We start from the raw sequence: 20,229 nt of genomic DNA on the forward strand, positions 1-20,229 counted from the left end.
CCTCATGTCCACATCATACAGATTGTCAGATTCACAGAGTCCATGTCCACATCATGCAGATTGTCAGACTCATAGAGTCCATGTCCACATCATACAGATTGTCAGACTCATAGAGTCCATGTTCACATCATACAGATTGTCAGACTCATAGAGTCCATGTCCACATCATACAGATTGTCAGACTCATAGAGTCCATGTCCACATCATACAGATTGTCAGACTCATAGAGTCCATGTTCACATCATACAGATTGTCAGACTCATAGAGTCCATGTCCACATCATATGGATTGTCAGACTCATAGAGTCCATGTTCACATCATGCTGATTGTCAGACTCTAGAGTCCATGTCCACATCATACGGATTGTCAGACTCATAGAGTCCATTTCGAACAGCATGGGGATTGTTAGACTCATATAGTCCATTTCCAGCAGCATGGGGATTGCCAGACTCATAGAGTCCATTTCCAACATCATACGGATTGTCAGATTCTTAGAGTCCATTTCCAACATCGTATGGATTGTCATTCATAGAGTCCATTTCCAACAGCATGGGGATTGTCAAATGCAGAGTCCATTCCCAACAGCATGAGGATTTCAGTGTTCTTGCAACTCCTTGCATTATTCACTGTGACAACATATTTGATCATGCTGGGCTGTCTTTATATGCACCTCTTACAAATGACTTTACTGACTCAATGGCACCCTTTCTCAAAATTGTGGTATGGTCATGCCTCTGTCAGTGTTACAACCAAATGGCTGACTCAGAGCATGAAGTCCTATTGAGAAGCCCCAACTGGAAGTGATATCATGTACAGATGTAAGTAGATACAGTTAGGGACCCCACATATTGCTGGGATTTGATATGGCCAGCAGCAAATGGGGATACATCAAAAACATGTTTCAGTTCTGGAAGGACCAGCTCATTGAGAAGTCAGTCCTGATTATGTCAAACAACTCTTTAGTGGTTTCTTTTCTCAATACCTATGCTTACTGATTTGGCAGTTTATTCATTGGTTTTGTCGATTTCAGATCAACATACAAATCAGACACATTCCTGGCAGACTCAATGTCCAGCCCAATGTTCTTCCCACAAATGTCAGGTTATCCATATGGAATGGTCCCTTTGTCCATTGGGGTTCCACAGAAAGAGTCAGGTTATCCATATGGAATGGTCCCTTCATCCATTGGGGTTCCACAGAAAGAGTCAGGTTATCCATAATGAATGGTCCCTTCATCCATTGGGGTTCCACAGAAAGGGTCAGGTTATCCATATGGAATGGTCCCTTCATCCATTGGGCTTTCATTGGATTCATGCACTTTTTGGGGTATCTGATGATCAACCTCTTTGAAACTAGCTTGAATTGCAAATGGCTTACTTTTGTCTCACTGAACCCAGAAGTTTGGACTGTGGATGCACTGTGAATCAGTCAGGAGGAGTTATGGGCCTTTGTCTACACACACCCCCTCCTGTCTTAGTAACAAAATAATGCAGAAAACAAATGGTCAGAATTGCAAGATAATTTTGATAGCTTCTCTCAGCTGGGACAAGTCCTTGGTCAATGATCTACTTGATCTGGTGATAAATCTACCCTGGAATATTACGGCCAAGCTGAATATTCTCAAACAACCTGAAGTGCAGGTGTTTCACCTCAGCCCTGAGTGTTTTCTCTTTCATGCCTGGTAACTTATTAAGATAGCCTTGTAATAGAAAGAATTTAGACATTTGATTATGGAGAGAATCTAGAGAACAAGAAATCTGACACATTTGGGCATCTTGGCAGAAGAGATTCCGGTCATTATAAAGATTTATCAGACCTACTATCCAATTTTGATTTGAATAGACCAAAATCCCTCACCTGATTCCAAAATCAAATCTGTCTTGGATCTTAACATGGATTAGTTCAGATAAAATTAAGGCATTAGCCTGGACCTCACTGTTATCATACAAAACCTTTTTCCTGATAGTCTTAGCTTTGCCATGCAGTCAAACTGAACTATCTTCAAATCAGATGGTTCAGTGATCCTCATGACAGAACTAGGCTGTGTAGCCAGGAACCAGTTGCTGTCAGTGGGCATTCAGAAAGTCTTCATACAATCCCTGTCATCTATAGATGCCCACAAGCACTACTTGAAACACACAGAGTCAAGTTGCCAGGCAACTGCAAATGACTCTGTGATGGCAGGAAAGCAGGATATCACCACCCAAGCCTGAGCTTTGTGGCATCAGTGGGTTACATACTTGGCATGCTCTGATATCTCCAAAGACGAGTCACTTCTTGAGTATTTAAGCTCATGAAACTAGAGCTAACTCAGCACACTTTGTGTTTGTGAACACAACACTTCTGAGATATCACAGTAGCTATTAGATGATTGAGAGTCAACCTTCTCAAGTTCTTTTCTAAGTGAATTAATCTGCAGAGACAAAACCTAGATCTGAAGAAACTGGATGACCACCAGACCCATTTAAACCAACATGGCCTCATAATTTCATTTGATTCGCAAGTGAATTTTGAAGGAAAGAAGATTTTAGTAATTATCTTAACCTTATGGAGTGGTCATGGTTCACATGACCGTAGACTGTGTTGCTTTAAGTAGGAGACAGGTTATCATTCATGTAGGGAATTTGGTCTTTCTTTCCTTGAAGGATACCTGAGGTATAAATAGGATGCTCAGCATTCTCTCCTCCTATAACCTATTTTCCTGATGTTAATATGATAGAGGAATGTATTCAGTGGGGAAAGCAAATTGTTATCACGAGGACCCACTCACCCTCCCCACTATAAGAGCATTTTTGTTAGTAGGTCACCCAGCTTAAAACTGGTGACATGTTTTGTTGGCAAGGGGAGTTGATAGGAAGAGTTATTGTCCTTTGTATGATATATTAACAAAAGATGAATTTTTGTTTTTTGGTAGTGCTGGAATCAGGATTTTATCTCTAATATTAATGTGAATGGGTAAGTATTCTTAGAGAAATATAATTTACTAGAAAAATCAGCTCTTTTCAAAACATGTCGTTCTTCAGGTTGAAGAATATGTTCATGGATTGTACTAAGAATCTTGATCTTTCTATGATAAACTCAAGTGGATAGTCATGTCAGTTTTCATAAATGAAATTTGCAAGAATTGAATTTAAAAAATGTGGGGCTGGGCTTACTGTAAAGGAGATGTATATACTTAATTATAAACAGTCCAGCTGCAAACTGCTCAGACCCGGATCTGCCATTGCTTAATGTATTGGCATGTCTGGGTCTATGTACTTTGTTACTAATAATCAGTAGAGCAATCAGCATATACTGCATAATGCGCTGGCAGATCAAGGTCTTTGTTGCTTGAAGTTGTACTTGACTTTGAAGTGAGTATATATGTTATGTGTATGTCGCAAAGTCAGATACCTACAGTGATAACATTAATCCAAACATAACCTTGTAGAGAACTGACACAGATGATGGGATCTTAAGGAATTCAGTTAGGAAATAATTGACATTTAGGAAAGGCACTTTATTTTTGTGCAGCCACTCAGTAAATTATTTTATATGTTAAGTTAACATTTGATTATCAAAGACCAAAGGTTTATATATACATTGTGACATTGTGTGTATGTGTGTGTTTCTATATATATATATATATATATATATTATAACTGCTCTAGTATTCAGTTAGGTCCATTGAGAAGACATTCCTTTATGCATAAATGTTTTATTAGTCTCAGATTTCCAATGATTAGATACTTGATACTTGATCAGTTTTCTTATTTTTATCAGCATGTTTTGCTGTTACACTAATCGGTCCCCATTTACTTAATACCAGTATACAGATGTAATAAATATTAGTATAAACTTTAATAACACATTCATGTAAATTAGGATACATCAGCAAATGTTCAGTTTCATGCATGTGGAATTTTTCTGTACCTTATTTCAGACCTCCAACACCAGTCAGAAACGGGTACCACAACTCAAACAAACGACCTTATGTAGATGTTACGTCTATAGATACTTCAAAAGGGTGGGTAGACTTTAAGTATTCCTCTTGAACCTGATGCACTGGCATTTAGATCACTTTGACACTTTTTGCCAAAAGTCAGGATTACAAGGCATATATAGTTTATGTTGTCTTCCTTTTGTTTGGGCCCCAAACCAGTGTGCTAGAGCCCTTTAATTACTCTTTTTGTCCATATGTCATCAGTCCATCATTCATCTGTTCATCAGTCAAAACCACCATAGCTTCCTCAACCCTTGTACAATATTAAATATCATTTGGTGGGTGAATTTTCCTTTACATTTAGTTGTGCCTTTAAAAGCATTTTAGCTTTCAAGTGTCCAGTTTTAGACATAATTATTTACCCAGTTTTGATCAGTTTTAAATCACCACTGTGTTAGATCCTTGTATCCAGCATAGCTCAGTTTTAAATCACCGCTGTGTTAGATCCTTGTGTCAATCATAGCTCAGTTTTAAATCACCGCTGTGTTAGATCCTTGTATCCAGCACAGCTCAGTTTTAAGTCACCGCTGTGTTAGATCCTTGTATCCAGCATAGCTCAGAAACCATTTAACATATTCTGATGCAATTTCATGCAGTTTGTGTGTTGCCTCAGACCTAGATGCAACTCTTATGGGTTTTGTCACGTTTATAAGAGTTATGTCCCCTGATTTCCAAATGTCCTGACATTGGAATCAGCAGTACTCAAATTTAGAAGCCCTTTTTAGCCCCTTTCAGTTTGGAGTGGTGCTGGTAACATATGCATTTTGAGGGGTTTCAAATCAGAAGGTGCCAGCTTTAGAGGGCTTATCTTTTGCAGTGACAAAGATTGTTATTTGTGACCCTCATACACATAGCCTTACCCAACATAATGTTATTGTTTCATTTATCTCACTCTCATACAGACATAGCCTTACCCACCATAATGTTATTGTTTAATTCATCTCACTCTCATACACATAGCCTTACCCACTATAATGTTATTGTTTCATTCATCTCTCTCTCATACACATAGCCTTACCCACTATAATGTTATTGTTTCATTCATCTCACTCTAATACAAATAGCCTTACCCACTGTAATGTTATTGTTTCATTCATCTCACTCTAATACACATAGCCTTACCCACCATAATGTTATTGTTTCATTAATCTCACTCTAATACACATAGCCTTACCCACTGTAATGTTACTGTTTCATTCATCTCTCTCTCATACACATAGCCTTACCCACCATAATGTTATTGTTTCATTAATCTCACTCTAATACACATAGCCTTACCCACCATAATGTTATTGTTTCATTAATCTCACTCTAATACAGATAGCCTTACCCACTGTAATGTTATTGTTTCATTCATCTCTCTCTCATACACATAGCCTTACCCACTATAATGTTATTGTTTCATTCATCTCACTCTAATACACATAGCCTTACCCACCATAATGTTATTGTTTCATTAATCTCACTCTAATACACATAGCCTTACCCACTGTAATATTACTGTTTCATTCACCTCACACCATAATGTTATTGTTTTATTTTCCTTACACCATAATGTTATTGTTTCATTCATCTCACTCTAATACACATAGCTTTACCCACTATAATATTATTGTTTCATTCATCTCACTCTCATACACATAGCCTTACCCACTATAATGTTATTGTTTAATTCATCTCACTCTCATACACATAGCCTTATCCACTATAATGTTGTTTCATTCATCTCACTCTCATACACATAGCCTTACCCACTATAATGTTATTGTTTCATTCATCTCACTCTAATACACATAGCCTTACCCACTATAATGTTATTGTTTCATTCATCTCACTCTCATACACATAGCCTTACCCACTATAATGTTATTGTTTCATTCATCTCACTCTAATACACATAGCCTTGACCACTATAATGTTATTGTTTCATTCATCTCACTCTCATACACATAGCCTTACCCACTATAATGTTATTGTTTCATTCATCTCTCTCATACACATAGCCTTACCCACAATAATGTTATTGTTTCATTCATCTCACTCTCATACACATAGCTATACCCAACATAATGTTATTGTTTCATTCATCTCGCTCTAATACACATAGCCTTACCCACCATAATGTTATTGTTTCATTCACCTCACACCATAATGTTATTGTTTTATTCTCCTCACACCATAATGTTATTGTTTCATTCATCTCACTCTAATACACATGGCCTTACCCACTGTAATGTTATTGCTTCATTCATCTCACTCTCATACACATAGCCTTACCCACTATAATGTTATTGTTTCATTCATCTCACTCTCATACACAAAGCCTTACCTGCTATAATGTTATTGTTTCGTTCATCTCACTCTAATACACATAGCCTTACCCACCATAATGTTATTGTTTCATTCACCTCACACCATAATGTTATTGTTTTATTCTCCTCACACCATAATGTTATTGTTTCATTCATCTCACTCTAATACACATAGCCTTACCCACTGTAATGTTATTGCTTCATTCATCTCACTCTCATACACATAGCCTTACCCACTATAATGTTATTGTTTCATTCATCTCACTCTCATGCACAAAGCCTTACCTGCTATAATGTTATTGTTTCATTCATCTCACTCTAATACACATAGCCTTACCCACCATAACGTTATTGTTTCATTCACCTCACACCATAATGTTATTGTTTTATTCTCCTCACACCATAATGTTATTGTTTCATTCATCTCACTCTAATACACATAGCCTTACCCACTGTAATGTTATTGCTTCATTCATCTCACTCTCATACACATAGCCTTACCCACTATAATGTTATTGTTTCATTCATCTCACTCTCATACACAAAGCCTTACCCACTATAATGTTGTTGTTTCGTTCATCTCTAATACACATAGCCTTACCCACCATAACGTTATTGTTTCATTCACCTCACACCATAATGTTATTGTTTCATTCATCTCACTCTCATACACATAGCCTTACCCACTATAATGTTATTGTTTCCTTCATCTCACTCTAATACACATAGCCTTACCCACTGTAATGTTATTGTTTCATTAATCTCACTCTAATACACATAGCCTTACCCACTATAATGTTATTGTTTCATTCATCTCTCTAATACACATAGCCTTACCCACCATAATGTTATTGTTTCATTTACCTCACACCATAATGTTATTGTTTCATTCATCTCACTCTCATACACATAGCCTTACCCACTATAATGTTATTGTTTCATTCATCTCTCTCATGCACATAGCCTTACCCACTATAATGTTATTGTTTCATTCATCTCACTCTAATACACATAGCCTTACCCACTATAATGTTATTGTTTCATTCATCTCATTCTCATACACATAGCTTTACCCACCATAATGTTATTGTTTCATTTACCTCACACCGTAATGTTATTGGTTCATTATCTCACTCACATATGCAGACAGTGTTACCAACCATAATGTTGTTTCCTTCATCTCTCATACACAGTCTTACCCATCTTAATGTTATTGTTTCATTCATCTCACACTATAATGTTTTTTTAATTCATCTCTGTCACATATACACACAATTTTACCCACCATAATGTTATTTATTCGTTCATCTCATTCTCATACATAGTCTTATCCACCATAATGTTATTTATTCATTCATCTTATTCTCATACACACAATTTTCCCCACCATTACATTCTTGATTCAATCATCTCATTCTCATACACACAGTCTTACCCACCATTATGTTATTGATTCATTCATCTCATTCTCATACACATAGTCTTATCCACCATTATGTTATTGATTCATTCATCTCATTCTCATACACATAGTCTTATCCACCATTATTTTATTGTTTTGTTCATCTTATTCTCATACACACAGTCTTACCCACCATTATGTTATTGTTTCATTCATCTCATTCTCATACACACAGTCTTACCCACCATTATGTTATTGATTCATTCATATTATTCTCATACACGCAGTCTTACCCACCATTATTTTATTGTTTCATTCATCTTATTCTCATGCACACAGTCTTACCTACCATTATTTTATTGTTTCATTCATCTCACTTGCATTTTTGCTCATTCCCTTGTAACAAAAGAGGTCTTTTTGAGTTCATTCAGTATATCAAGTTTGGGGTTTGCCAGATTTCCTAATTGCATGTTAATTCAGTGATGAAAGAGGATACAAATTAATAGGATTTTAATTGTTCTATGGAATGAATAACAACGTAACTGATGACCAAAGAACAAGCCTACTGCATCATACGCTAGTCACCTGTACATTACATTAATCATCATCAGCTCCTCTTGCATCTGCATTTAGATTTCTTGGTTTAGAGGTTTATTATCATTTTAATGGAACTTTCATTTGAGATACCATCTCTGCTTGTATTGTAAAGATTTCAAGGAATAAAATAATTTAATTTTTTTTACACCAAGAGTTTGTTCAATTTTATATTTTTACTCAAAGTTTAAATTTTGGGGGCACATGTATAAAATGCAAATTAACTACTTCGAATTGAAGGGCACTGACTTTAGAGCATTGCTAGAATTAGAATAACCATGGTAATTTAGTCATGGTAACCATGGTAATTTTAGTCATGGTAACCATGGTAATTTTAGTCATGGTAACCATGGTAATTTAGTCAGGTTTGCTCATTTCCAGTCAGATTTTACAGACAGCTTATCATAGGTGACAACTTGTACAAGTTTGAATTCCAGTGTTCTGTGAGATTGTTTGCAGCAGTTATGCCTGAACCATGACCCTCTACTCTGCTGACAGAGATTGCCTTTTGACTTAACTTTGGTTTTCAAAGCATTGCTCAGATTGTTGAATTTCAAACAAATTTGATATGCAGTTTTGTATTGATTAAACCTATAATGAATTCAGGTGTTCCATGACATCATTTACATGGCATATGGCTAACGATGGCCTGTTCTCCCAACTTGGAATTCTGCAGCATAACCATGTTGTGTTTCAAACAGGTTTGTCATAAATCTTTATATTGAGAAACCTGTAGTGAATTTGGCTTCAGGTGTTGTATGACATCATTTGCATGGCATATATCTATGTCGTGTTTTAAACAAGTTCATCATAAATCTTTATGCAGTATAGCTATATCATGTTTCAGACAATTTTATCATAAATGTTTCTACAGCATAGATATGTTTCAAATAAGTTCATCTTAAATATTTATATTGATGAAATCTTGAATGAGTTGGATTTCCAGCATTCCATGATGTAGTTATGGTCCCTGTTGTGAGTTTGGATCCCAACACATTTCTTTTTAAAGCCTTGCTATGTGATCTGTAGTGAGTGAAGCTCTTTATGATGCACTTGTTGCTCTTTATGATGTGCTCATTGCCCTTTATGATGCACTTGTTGCCATTTATGATGCACTCATTGCCCTTTATGATGCACTTGTTGCCATTTATGATGCACTCATTGCCCTTTATGATGCACTTGTTGCCATTTATGATGCACTTATTGCCATTTATGATGCACTCATTGCCCTTTATGATGCACTTGTTGCCATTTATGATGCACTCATTGCCCTTTGTGATACACTTGTCATTTATGATGCACTCATAGCCATTTATGACACTCTCATTTCCCTTCATGATGCATTCATTGCTAATAGGAAATGGTAAAATTTGCACAGGAGTGAAATTTCGTTAGTTTTCTCCTTATTTTTATAAAACAATATGTCAAGATATTTTTGCAACTTTGAGTTTAATGTTGTATGTTATAAATATTCTGTGATCAGACTACAAACTATTTTCTGATGTCTCGTACAGTGAAGTACATGATTGCCAGAGTTGAACAGAAATGACTTTGATAATGCTTGGTCAGTGTGATCTGCTTTTGAAGAGTGAGTTAGAGACAGGCTAATAGTTCTAGTCTGGCATCTGTCACTAGAAGAAATCTTGATTGTCCAGACACTATATTTCCTTGAACAAATTTGTTTGAACCCCTGTCACTAGAAGAAAATCATGACAGGCCAGACACTACATTTTCTTGAACAAATTTGTCTGAACCTCTGTCACTAGAAGAAAATCATGACAGGCCAGACACTACATTTCCTTGAACAAATTTGTTTGAACCCCTGTCACTAGATGAAGTCTTGATTGGTCAGAAGCGATATTTCCTTGAACAAATTTGTTAGGACATCTGTCACTAGAAGAAATCTTGATTGGTTGGACTATATTTCTTTGAAAAAAATTTGTTTGAACATTTGAGACTAGTCTTTTTACAGAATTGTAAGAATTCTAAATGGCATGGTATTGTATAAATTCTAAATGGCATTATAAGAATCTTAAATGGCATGGTATTGTAAGGATTCAAAATGGCATTATACAAATCCTAAATGGCATGGTATTGTATGAATTCTAAATGGCATTATAAGAATCTTAAATGGCATGATATTGTATGAATTCAAAATGTCATTATAAGAATCTTAAATCGCATGGTATTGTATGAATTTTAAATGGCATTATAAGAATCTTAAATGGCATGGTATTGTATGATTATAAATGACATCGTTGGATTGATTTTTGTTTGTATGCCCAAATTGTAAGAATTCTAAATGGCATGGTTTGATTTGTTATTTGTCCTAATTAATGGAATTCTAATGTCATCTTTGAGTGGGTGTTTGTTTGTATGCCCTGATTGTAAGAATTCTAAATGGCATGGTTTGATTGTCTTTTATTTGCATGCCTTGATTGCAGCAGGGAGCCTGTAAGATTGTGCAAAACCATTTGACCTACATTTTGGTCATGATCTTTTTTTTCACCTGCATAAGGATGATGAAACGTTTGCATAACTCTTCATGCGGCAATGTTAGCAATATTAATATTGAAGCTTGTGTTTAAGTTGTTGCAAGTGTCTTCCCTACGTTGGTGTGTTTTTGTATCCCTGTGCATCTGATACATCCACGCTGATGTATGTGATATACTGGGTTTTGTGAAACGTGTATATTTGGATGACCTGATTAGATTTTTCACATTGAAACAATTTGCTTGTTTATTTTTAGCTCACCTCTGCAAAGTAGAGATAAGCTATCATACTACCCTCAGAATAAGTGACATCAGCATCCACATAGATAAAAGCATATTCATATATGCACCCTTACTGAATGTAAACTATCTTTTCTTTCGATGCCTGAAGCAGCAGTTTGGAATGGGTTTTGTAACACCTACCCCCCAGGGACAGGAGCTAGGAGGACTAATTTTGTACATAGGTGTAAATTAGTTATACATTCTTAGTCAAGTTTTTACATTCAGCTCAGGATTTTTGCACACTGTATAAATATTGTTATTCCAGGACTCGTAAAACTTGGTGACATGATGCAACTTGATCAGTATTCTACCCTCATTACAACTGTAAGTCACTTTGACCTATATTTCATGCTTTGCCAACTTTGCTTAAATTTTTGTGGTTTAACTTTATTTCTCAAGTTCTGTTAAAAATAGAATCATTAGACTATATAATTGTATGCATCTCTCATTATTACCATGCCCTTTTTACAAAAGAAGTCACTGTGACCTACATTTAACATTTTACTGGCTTATGTTTTTGCATTTAGCTCATGATCAGTTTTTTGCACCCTTTGTATATAGTGTTGTACCAAGAATCATGAAACTTGGTGAGGGTTGCATCTTGATGAGTGCTATACCCTCATTACAAAAGTAGGTCACTGTGACCTACATATAATTTGACACTGTCTTTGGTAAAATAATTTTGTATTTTAAGTTTATTTTTCTTGCTGTGTTCATGCTAGAATAGTCAAACCAAATGATTCTCTGTATCTCTGTGACCAACATGTCACAATTTAGTGACTTGTGTTTCTTCATTTAGCCTATGACCACATTGGTGTTTTATCTACTGTATAATACTTCTGTACTTGGAATCATGAAACTTGGCAAAGGATGCCGCATGATGATTGCTACATGTTTATCTTAAAAGTAGGTCACTGTGACCTATATTTCACATTTCACTGACTTTCAGTTTTTACATTCTTACTGTTCATGTTTTATTCTCTAAACTAGATGATTGTATACATGTTTTACTACTTCACTGATACCAAAAAGTCACTGTGACCTATTTAAAGTTGTTGCATTTATCTCGTGACCACATAGGTGATTGGCATGCATTGTGCATACTATTCAATATAGAACGATAAAACTTGGGGATGCATTTCAGTGGGCATTTATATATCGTTATGGTCCATATTGTATGCTTCTCTGTCTTGGGTTAATTTTGTTTCTTTGATGCTCATTTCTCAGGTGCTGTTCAAGTTAGAATTGATGCGGATATGCATTTCTGTTACCACAACACCCTTGGAAGAAAAGAGTAGGTCCTTGTGACCTATATTTAATCTTCTATTGGCATTGGTCAAGTTTTGTGTATTTAACTCATGGCCAGATGATATTTGGGCATGTTAAATGCATTTTATTCTACCAAGAATCATGAAATATGGTGTGTGGATGCATGTTGATGAACAGGATTTATACTTAAGAACTGAAAATTTAGTCAGGAAATTCAGACCTCTTTGTGAAAGAGGGTGGGTTTTCTGAATATAGGAGAGATATAATGGAGATAAAGTTGGATCTTGTAAGTATGATGTATGATGTTGACACACTGTTGATTTTTAGCATGATTCTTTAGAAATTATATTTGCACATCCATGAATAATAATAATAATAATAATAATAATAATAATAATAATAATAATAATGCTTTATTTATAGAGGATGACTCATTAGTCAAGGACTATTCTCCCTTGAGGAGAGTATAACAATGCACATTATATGAAGAGAGCAATAATTGCTGTTTATTTTAACATGTTTAGTATTAAAATACTAAATTCCATTATCTATTAGAAGCACATACATGCTCATGATATCTCTTCTTAAATACTCTAATATTTTCAGCAGATTTTACATGTAGTGGACAAGCTTGTTCCACAGATCTGTACCAGAATATTGGAAGCTCTTTTTAAATTGCACTGTTCTTGGTTTTGATGCTACAAGGTTTCCATGTGATATTTATCTCAACTGGTATTGTGTTGAAAAAGGCCTGAATAAGTCCTGAAGATACTCTGATGCCGTTCCATGTTGACATTTATGTAAATGAACTGCCTTGTGAAAATCTATCCTGCCATATATTGTGAACCATTTGAGTTCTGTAAATAATGCTTTTGAGGGATGAACAATAGATGCATCTAAAATTACGTGTGCTGCTCCTTTCTAAAGTTTCTGTCAAGCTCAGATTTAGCACAGTTTCTCCATACATTTGATCAATAATCCATTGTTGGAAGAATATATGACTTGTAGTATAGATTTTGAGTTTCCATAGGTAAATATTTCTTGATTCTGCTGAGTAGGGCAATTTTGGAAGACAGTGTTTTAGCTTGGATAAGTTTTACATCCTTTATTCCAACGAGGTTTCTGTGGCATATAATTCATGTTTTAGTGACTTTGTTCAAATTTTTGTGCTAAAAGTTGATTTAAAGGGTGCTGTTTACGTTCAAATTATGAAACATGATAATTAGATGCATCTCTGTTACTACATTACCATTAAAACCAAAGATCACTGTGACCTACATTTTATTCCCTTCTAACATTGGTTAAGCATTTGTGTTCATGATTGCCTTGATTCATCCATGCTAGACCTGTATATATCATGTCAGAGGGTCCTCCTATGGCCAGTGCGTTTGAATGTTAGTAGATATACTTAATAAGTGGTAAACATTCCATATTAACGACTGTACATTGTATATTATGATGTTACTTTCAGCAGGTTAGCTTGTATTGTACCGTATTTGTCGGCCTATAAGTCCATGCAGAGTATAAGTCAATCCAACAAATTTGGCAAATTTTCTATCCTTCAACTTTATATAAGTCAATGCTGAGAATAAGACAAGGCCAGATCAACACCTTGGATTGTGTTTTTCACTTCGTTCCACACAGTATTGTAACTTTATCCTACCTGTAACTCAGTCACCTTTCCAGTCAGGATCATTAAATGTAACTAAAATTACCTAATTTATTTCACAATACGTATTTTAAACGTATGATGTAATTTTAGCTACATGTAATGATGCTGACCCGAAAATGTATTGAGTCGCAAATAGGATAAAACTTGCGATGCTGTGTGGAATTAAATTATAATAACTTCTGGTTTCATAAATATTAAAAGTATCACTGTATGCTATTTCAGATTACCATCAATAGGGAAATTGCATCATTAATACTAAAATGCATTTTCTGAGGGGGAGGGATGGGAAGAGAGATACAGAGAGAAGGATGCATATGTATTCCATTGCATTTTTCTTTTTTGCACCTTGTGATCAAAATCAAATATGGTCAGATATATGAGAGAGAGAGAGAGAGTTCAGCTCTTTGTGGATTTTTTGTTCTTTTTTTTAAAACTTATTGCCCACGTGTTGCTGAAGCTTTTGTCAAAGAGAGAAAACATTAATAAATGAAACAGTAAATGTAAGCTATGAAAATACATACCATACTCCATAAGGGTTTAAATATTCATTATAGTTATATCCGTATAGTCTCCATTAGGTTAAATCCCAAGAATGACTATTTTGCATGCTGTCTAATTTTCTTCACAAGTATAACAACCTCTTCATTCCCAACAATTAAGATTTTGTTTAAAGTGCATGTATTCTTTCTGTGCTTAGGCGGCAACTGTTTTTGACCTTTGCCCATGCTAGATGTAGTTTAAATTGCTGTCGGCAAGTTCAAAAATGTCACTGGCTGAGAAATTTACTGTAGCAACCATCTGGCATTTCCTTTAACTATATGGTACAGTATTCATAATACCTATGGGTAGCCTCATTTCCCTGCTAGTAGCCTCGCTAATCTGATCTGGTCTGCACAAGCTTAACCTTAAACAGGTGTTGACTTGGAATGACTTAATACAGCCATAGCATGTTTAATTAGCATGTAAATACCACAACAAAGCCATGTGATTCTTGTAATAATGGAAGTGGAAACAAAAATTAGAAGGAATCACTTAACTAGTGGTATTAATTGATAATGGAATATGGTACTTCACTTGTACACAAGTAAAATCAGTTATCAGGTAAGTGAACAATACAGATTTACAATCATGAAGAATCTGTCTCGCTCTCAATGGGGCATACAGATTATTTGATCATTAGGTGCAAGAAGAAGATTGTGATGGAATATTTCTTTGTCATGGTTTTTCATCTTCTAACTTGTTGATTCTAACGTACATATATGTAATTAAATTTAAACAATGTATGTTACAAACAATGTACATTACTGGTACATGCTGCTTTAGCACAATTGCATCTGATCTATGTTAATTTTTAATACTGACGATCATGTAATTGTTTAAAATACTCAATGTGGGATCCAATATTTGTTCATACACAATCTCTTCTCCAAAATGAAATAGTTTTCACCTTATTTTTCATACTCTTGGTAAAAAAATATCGTCTTATAGGCCAGAAAATACGGTACGTGGGAATGTGTGTAGGAATTAGATGGTTGACTGCAAGTTTTTCAGGTGAGGCATCAACTGTATTGGCTAAACAAGGAAGTTATTGATACATGAGTTTTCCTTGCTGGTTTTACTATTTAAAAAAGCCCTTGTATATATTAGGTATTTGAATTCCCTTTATGTTGGTGTATGACTGATGGATGTACAGCTTGGCCTTACTTCAGATGTGAACCTATTAAAAAACTTCTGGCTCTGCTTGGTGATTTCCTCCTCCTAGATATTTAGAGATTAATTGTAACAAAACAGCCAATAAGTTTTTTTTTCATTATTTATCTTTGGTAATTCATTCATTGCACTTTCTGTAGCTGGTATTGTCAAGCCTTTCAAAATTAATTTTCCCTATTTTAATAACTGATACAGAGAATGAACTTGAGACTGATTTTTCAAACAAATAGGAGCAGTTATTTTGGTTAACTCTGCTGATACCATGTACAATTTCCACAAGTACAGTATCCCATTTTTTAAAGTCAAAATGCATGAAAGTAACATAGAGGTATTCCAACATTCTCTCTATTGTGTATGCTGTGAATGCAGATAACATCAATTAAAAGTAGAAAACATTTACATAGCTTTATAATTACAAAAACACTTAATATAATTTTTTTCTACTTTGAAGCAAAGCATCGTGGCATTTCAAATTTGACACAAAGCATTGTGGCATAGGAAGCTTTTAATATTGGACAAATGAAGTTGATTCGGATATTGATGAAGATAAAAAGCTTGAAAAACCTTGCAACATCTATTTTGATAACGTGTAATCAACAGCAGTGGAGTGATTCAAACATAAACCATCCTACTTATCCATATTTCTTGGCCAACTGCCCTTACATTTGGCTACTTGGCAGATGTCAGCAGGTGAGTGGTCTCAAGACAGCTTGGGCCTCTTGTTAGTGTTACATTTGGACATTGTGGACTTAGATTTGTCAGGTAAAAATCTTGCCACCAACTGCTTGGCATAACAAGATTAAATATTTATATTCATAAATTTTATGCTCTTTTTCAGTGGCTCGGTATTTATATTAGTACGTTTTAAGCTCTTATTCACAGAGGCCAAGTTTGATATTATTACATTTTAAGCTTCTGTTCACAACACTAAGTATATATATATATATATATATATTAAGCTTGCCTAAAACTAAAATCAATTTCTTTTGTTCTTTCTGATGCCTACTAGTCCTTTCAGAAGTAATAATTATTACAGCACTTTCTCATCATAACAGAGCAGTTAGTGTCCATTACCACCAACTGTTTTATGTACCAAACTACTGCACGATAATGAGAACAGCATAGTGAGAACAATGTTATGTGAACAATGTTATGTACCAAACTGCAGTATCACAAGGACAGCATTATGTACCAAACTGCAGTATAGTGAGGACACATGTTATGTACCAAACCCCAGTATAGCAAGGACAGCATTATGTACCAAACCACAGCATAGTGTGACAGCGTTATGTACCAAACTGCAGCATACATGTAGTCAGAATAGTGTTATGTACCAAACTGCAGGAAAGCAAGAACAGTTTTTTGTACCAGGCTGCAGCATTGTGAGGACACCATTATGTAACAAACTGCAGCATAGCAAGAACAGTGTTATGTACTAAACTGCATTATAGTGAGAACAGTGTTATGTACCAAACTGCAGTATAGTGAGAACAGCATTATGTACCAAACTGCAGTATAGCAAGGACAGTGTTATGTACAAAACTGCAGTATAGTGAGAACATTGTTATGTAACAAACTGCAGTATAGTGAGGACAGCATTATGTACCAAACTGCAGCATAGTAAGAACAGCGTTATGTACCAAACTGCAGTATAGCAAGGACAGTATTATGTACCAGACTGCAGTATAGTGAGAACAGTTGTGTGTACCAAGCTGCAGTATAGTGAGGACAGCATTATGTACAAAACTGCAGTATAGTGAGGACAGCTTTATGTACCAAACTACAGCATAGTAAGAACAGCATTACGTACCAAACTGTAGTATAACGAGGACAGAGTTATGTACCAAACTAGTAAAGCGAGGACAGCATTATGTACCAAACTGCAGTTAACGAGGACAGTGTTGTGTACCAAATTGCAGTTAACAAGGACAGTTTTGTGTACCAAATTGCAGTTAACGAGGACAGTGTTGTGTACCAAATTGCATCATAGCAGGAATAATCATACTTTTTCAAATAATAATATTTTGAAGAGGAAATAATATCACACTAAACTTCATGTTTTTGTTTCTTTCAACTTGAATTATTATAAATAAGATAAACCATTTCAGATGTGAAATGATGGTTTCATTTTGGTCATTGGGTCCATTTCATAGCACATTTATATCCAGAATTGCATCACAATGTAGCATAATATAATGGGGTAGAGCTGTATCTTTCTATGCCAATAGTCTTTCATCCTTACCTTTTAAAAGCAGTGGAGGTTAAATCCATTTTTTCAGTTATTCTTATAAGAAATTTTTGTGTATGATAGTATGGTGTGTAACAGTTTAGTTCCTATATTCAGCTCAATGTAATGATTGCTCTGCAGAAGTGGCATTCAATGCTTATATTTCTTGACCAGTGAGGTGTAAGTTTTAAAAAGTGATATATTTCGGAAGTGATGGGGCCTCAACCATGACAGGAAGTAAAAGTGGTGTGGTAGTGTGAATTAAGGAAGTCAGCACACATAGCTCCTTGAGAGTTACTGACAGTCTATTTTAGTCTGTCTTGATAGCTCCCAGAGAGTCCCTGACAGTTTTGTTTAATCTGTCTTAATATCTAATGAGAATCAAATTTTAATCTATCTTGATAGCTCCATGAGACTCACTAACTGTCTTATTTTAATCTGTCTTGATATCTGATGAGAATCACGTTTTAATCTGTCTTGATAGCTCCATGTAACCTTGTATACATCTAGTTCTGATACTGAAGCTATCCAAATGAGATTAAACTCAGACCTTATTAGAGTCCAAAGCTGGACACAACAAAATCGGATGGTAATTAATGAAGGTAAAACAAAATGTATAATTTTGGGGACATCACAAAAGCTACACAAGTTAGGGAACCCAGAACTATCTCTTGCAATAAATAATCATCATCCATTAGAAAATGTCAAACATGAAAAGCTTGTAAGTGTGACCGTAGATGATAATTTATTATGGAATGACCATATTGATAAGCTTTGTAAAACACTGGCTTCCAAAATTGCCCTACTTAGCAGAATCAAGAAATATTTACCTACGGAAACTCAAAATCTATACTACAAGTCATATATTCTTCTAGGAATGGATGATTGTTCAAATGTATGGGGAAACTGTGCTAAATCTGAGCTTGACAGGATTCTTAAACTTCAGAAATGAGCAGCACACGTAATTTTCAGACCTGCCAACTCATACGTTTTGTTGTAAGTCTTACGAAAATTACCCTTAAAATACGAACTTATGGCATGCTAGCAAAAACTACAGAAAAATGATCATTGCTGAAAAATCAGGATAATTGGTTCATCTGTGTTTTATTTGGATCTGGGTTTCATCATAGAATTAGTGAAATTAGTCAGGGAACCAGACTAACTTTACAGCAGCACCCCAGATGCTTTAAACTGCACCTATTTATTCATGTGAAGCATCTGCATAATCAAACTGTTGATTATAGAATGTTTAAAAATGGCATCCAGAAAGTGATGCATGTTTAAGACAAAAGGGAAAATAAGCTTCTTGAAAAGTGTTAATAATCAACACAGAATAATAAAAAAAGTATTCAGATTCTTGTGAATAAAAGCTGGAAAGGACACAATTATGTTTATTGGACATCACATGCCAATTTGAGTATGTCTCGTGGCGGGAGATATGATTGTCGTTGTCATGTGAAATGGAAAAGAATTTCCAAGAATTATGTCAAATTGAGAGAAAGCAACATAAGCCAGTGAGCTGCATAAGGTTTGGAACTAGAGTTTGTGCAACTGTACTAGTGGTAAATAAAGTCTACGTGTACTTAACAAACTTTTCAGTTGAACATAATGTTTATTGCAGATGTCTCGAGCTTTCAGTCACATTTTCCAGCTTTACAGTAGCAGTTATTGATATTTTTTACACCTAACTGAAAACTGGTCAGTCTTATGAAAAAATCAACTGCCTTACTAAGACTGGCTCAAAAGCATTATTTACAGAACTCAAATGGTTCACAATATATGACAGGATAGATTTTCACAAGGCAGTTACTTTTGTATGAATATTTACATGGAACTGCACCAGAGTATCTTCAGGACTTATTCAGACCTTTTTCAACACAGTTCCAGTTGAGATCAATATCACAAGGAAACCTTGTAGCACCAAAACCAAGAACAGATCAATTTAAAAAGAGCTTCCAATACTTTGGTACAATTCTGTGGAACAGGTTTCCACTACATGTAAAATCTGCTGAAAATATTAGAGTATTTAAGAAGAGATATCATGAGCATGTATGTGCTTCTAATAGATAATGGAATTTAGTATTTTAATACTAAACATGTTACAATAAACAGTAATAATTGCTCTCTTCATATAATGTGTATTGTTATACTCTCCTTAAGAGGACCTCGAGTTAGAATAGCATTGACTAATGAGTTACCCTCTATAAATAAAGCATTATTATTATTATTATTATTACAGTCACTGACTGTCTGGTTTTAATCTATCTTGATAGCTCCATGAGAGTCA

The 20,229-nt window shown here is 35.0% G+C and overlaps 1 protein-coding gene across 2 annotated transcripts in view; it reads left to right on the plus strand.

The window, feature by feature from the left end:
• Positions 1–20,229, plus strand: part of LOC149807918 (dystrobrevin beta-like) — a 136,897-nt gene that overhangs the window by 76,903 nt on the left and 39,765 nt on the right. Inside the window, exon 11 of one of the 2 annotated variants that reach the window (XM_089971962.1) lies at positions 3,923–4,006. The exons of the other annotated variant lie outside the window; for it this stretch is intronic. Within the exon in view, the coding sequence (XP_089828088.1) occupies positions 3,923–4,006 (84 nt within the window). The remainder of the gene's footprint in view (positions 1–3,922; positions 4,007–20,229) is intronic. 2 annotated transcript variants of the gene reach the window in all.

This window comes from Sinohyriopsis cumingii, chromosome 1 (genome assembly GCF_028554795.1).
Source record: "Sinohyriopsis cumingii isolate HCF-2022 chromosome 1, ASM2855479v2, whole genome shotgun sequence".
Lineage (NCBI taxonomy): Eukaryota > Metazoa > Mollusca > Bivalvia > Unionida > Unionidae > Sinohyriopsis > Sinohyriopsis cumingii.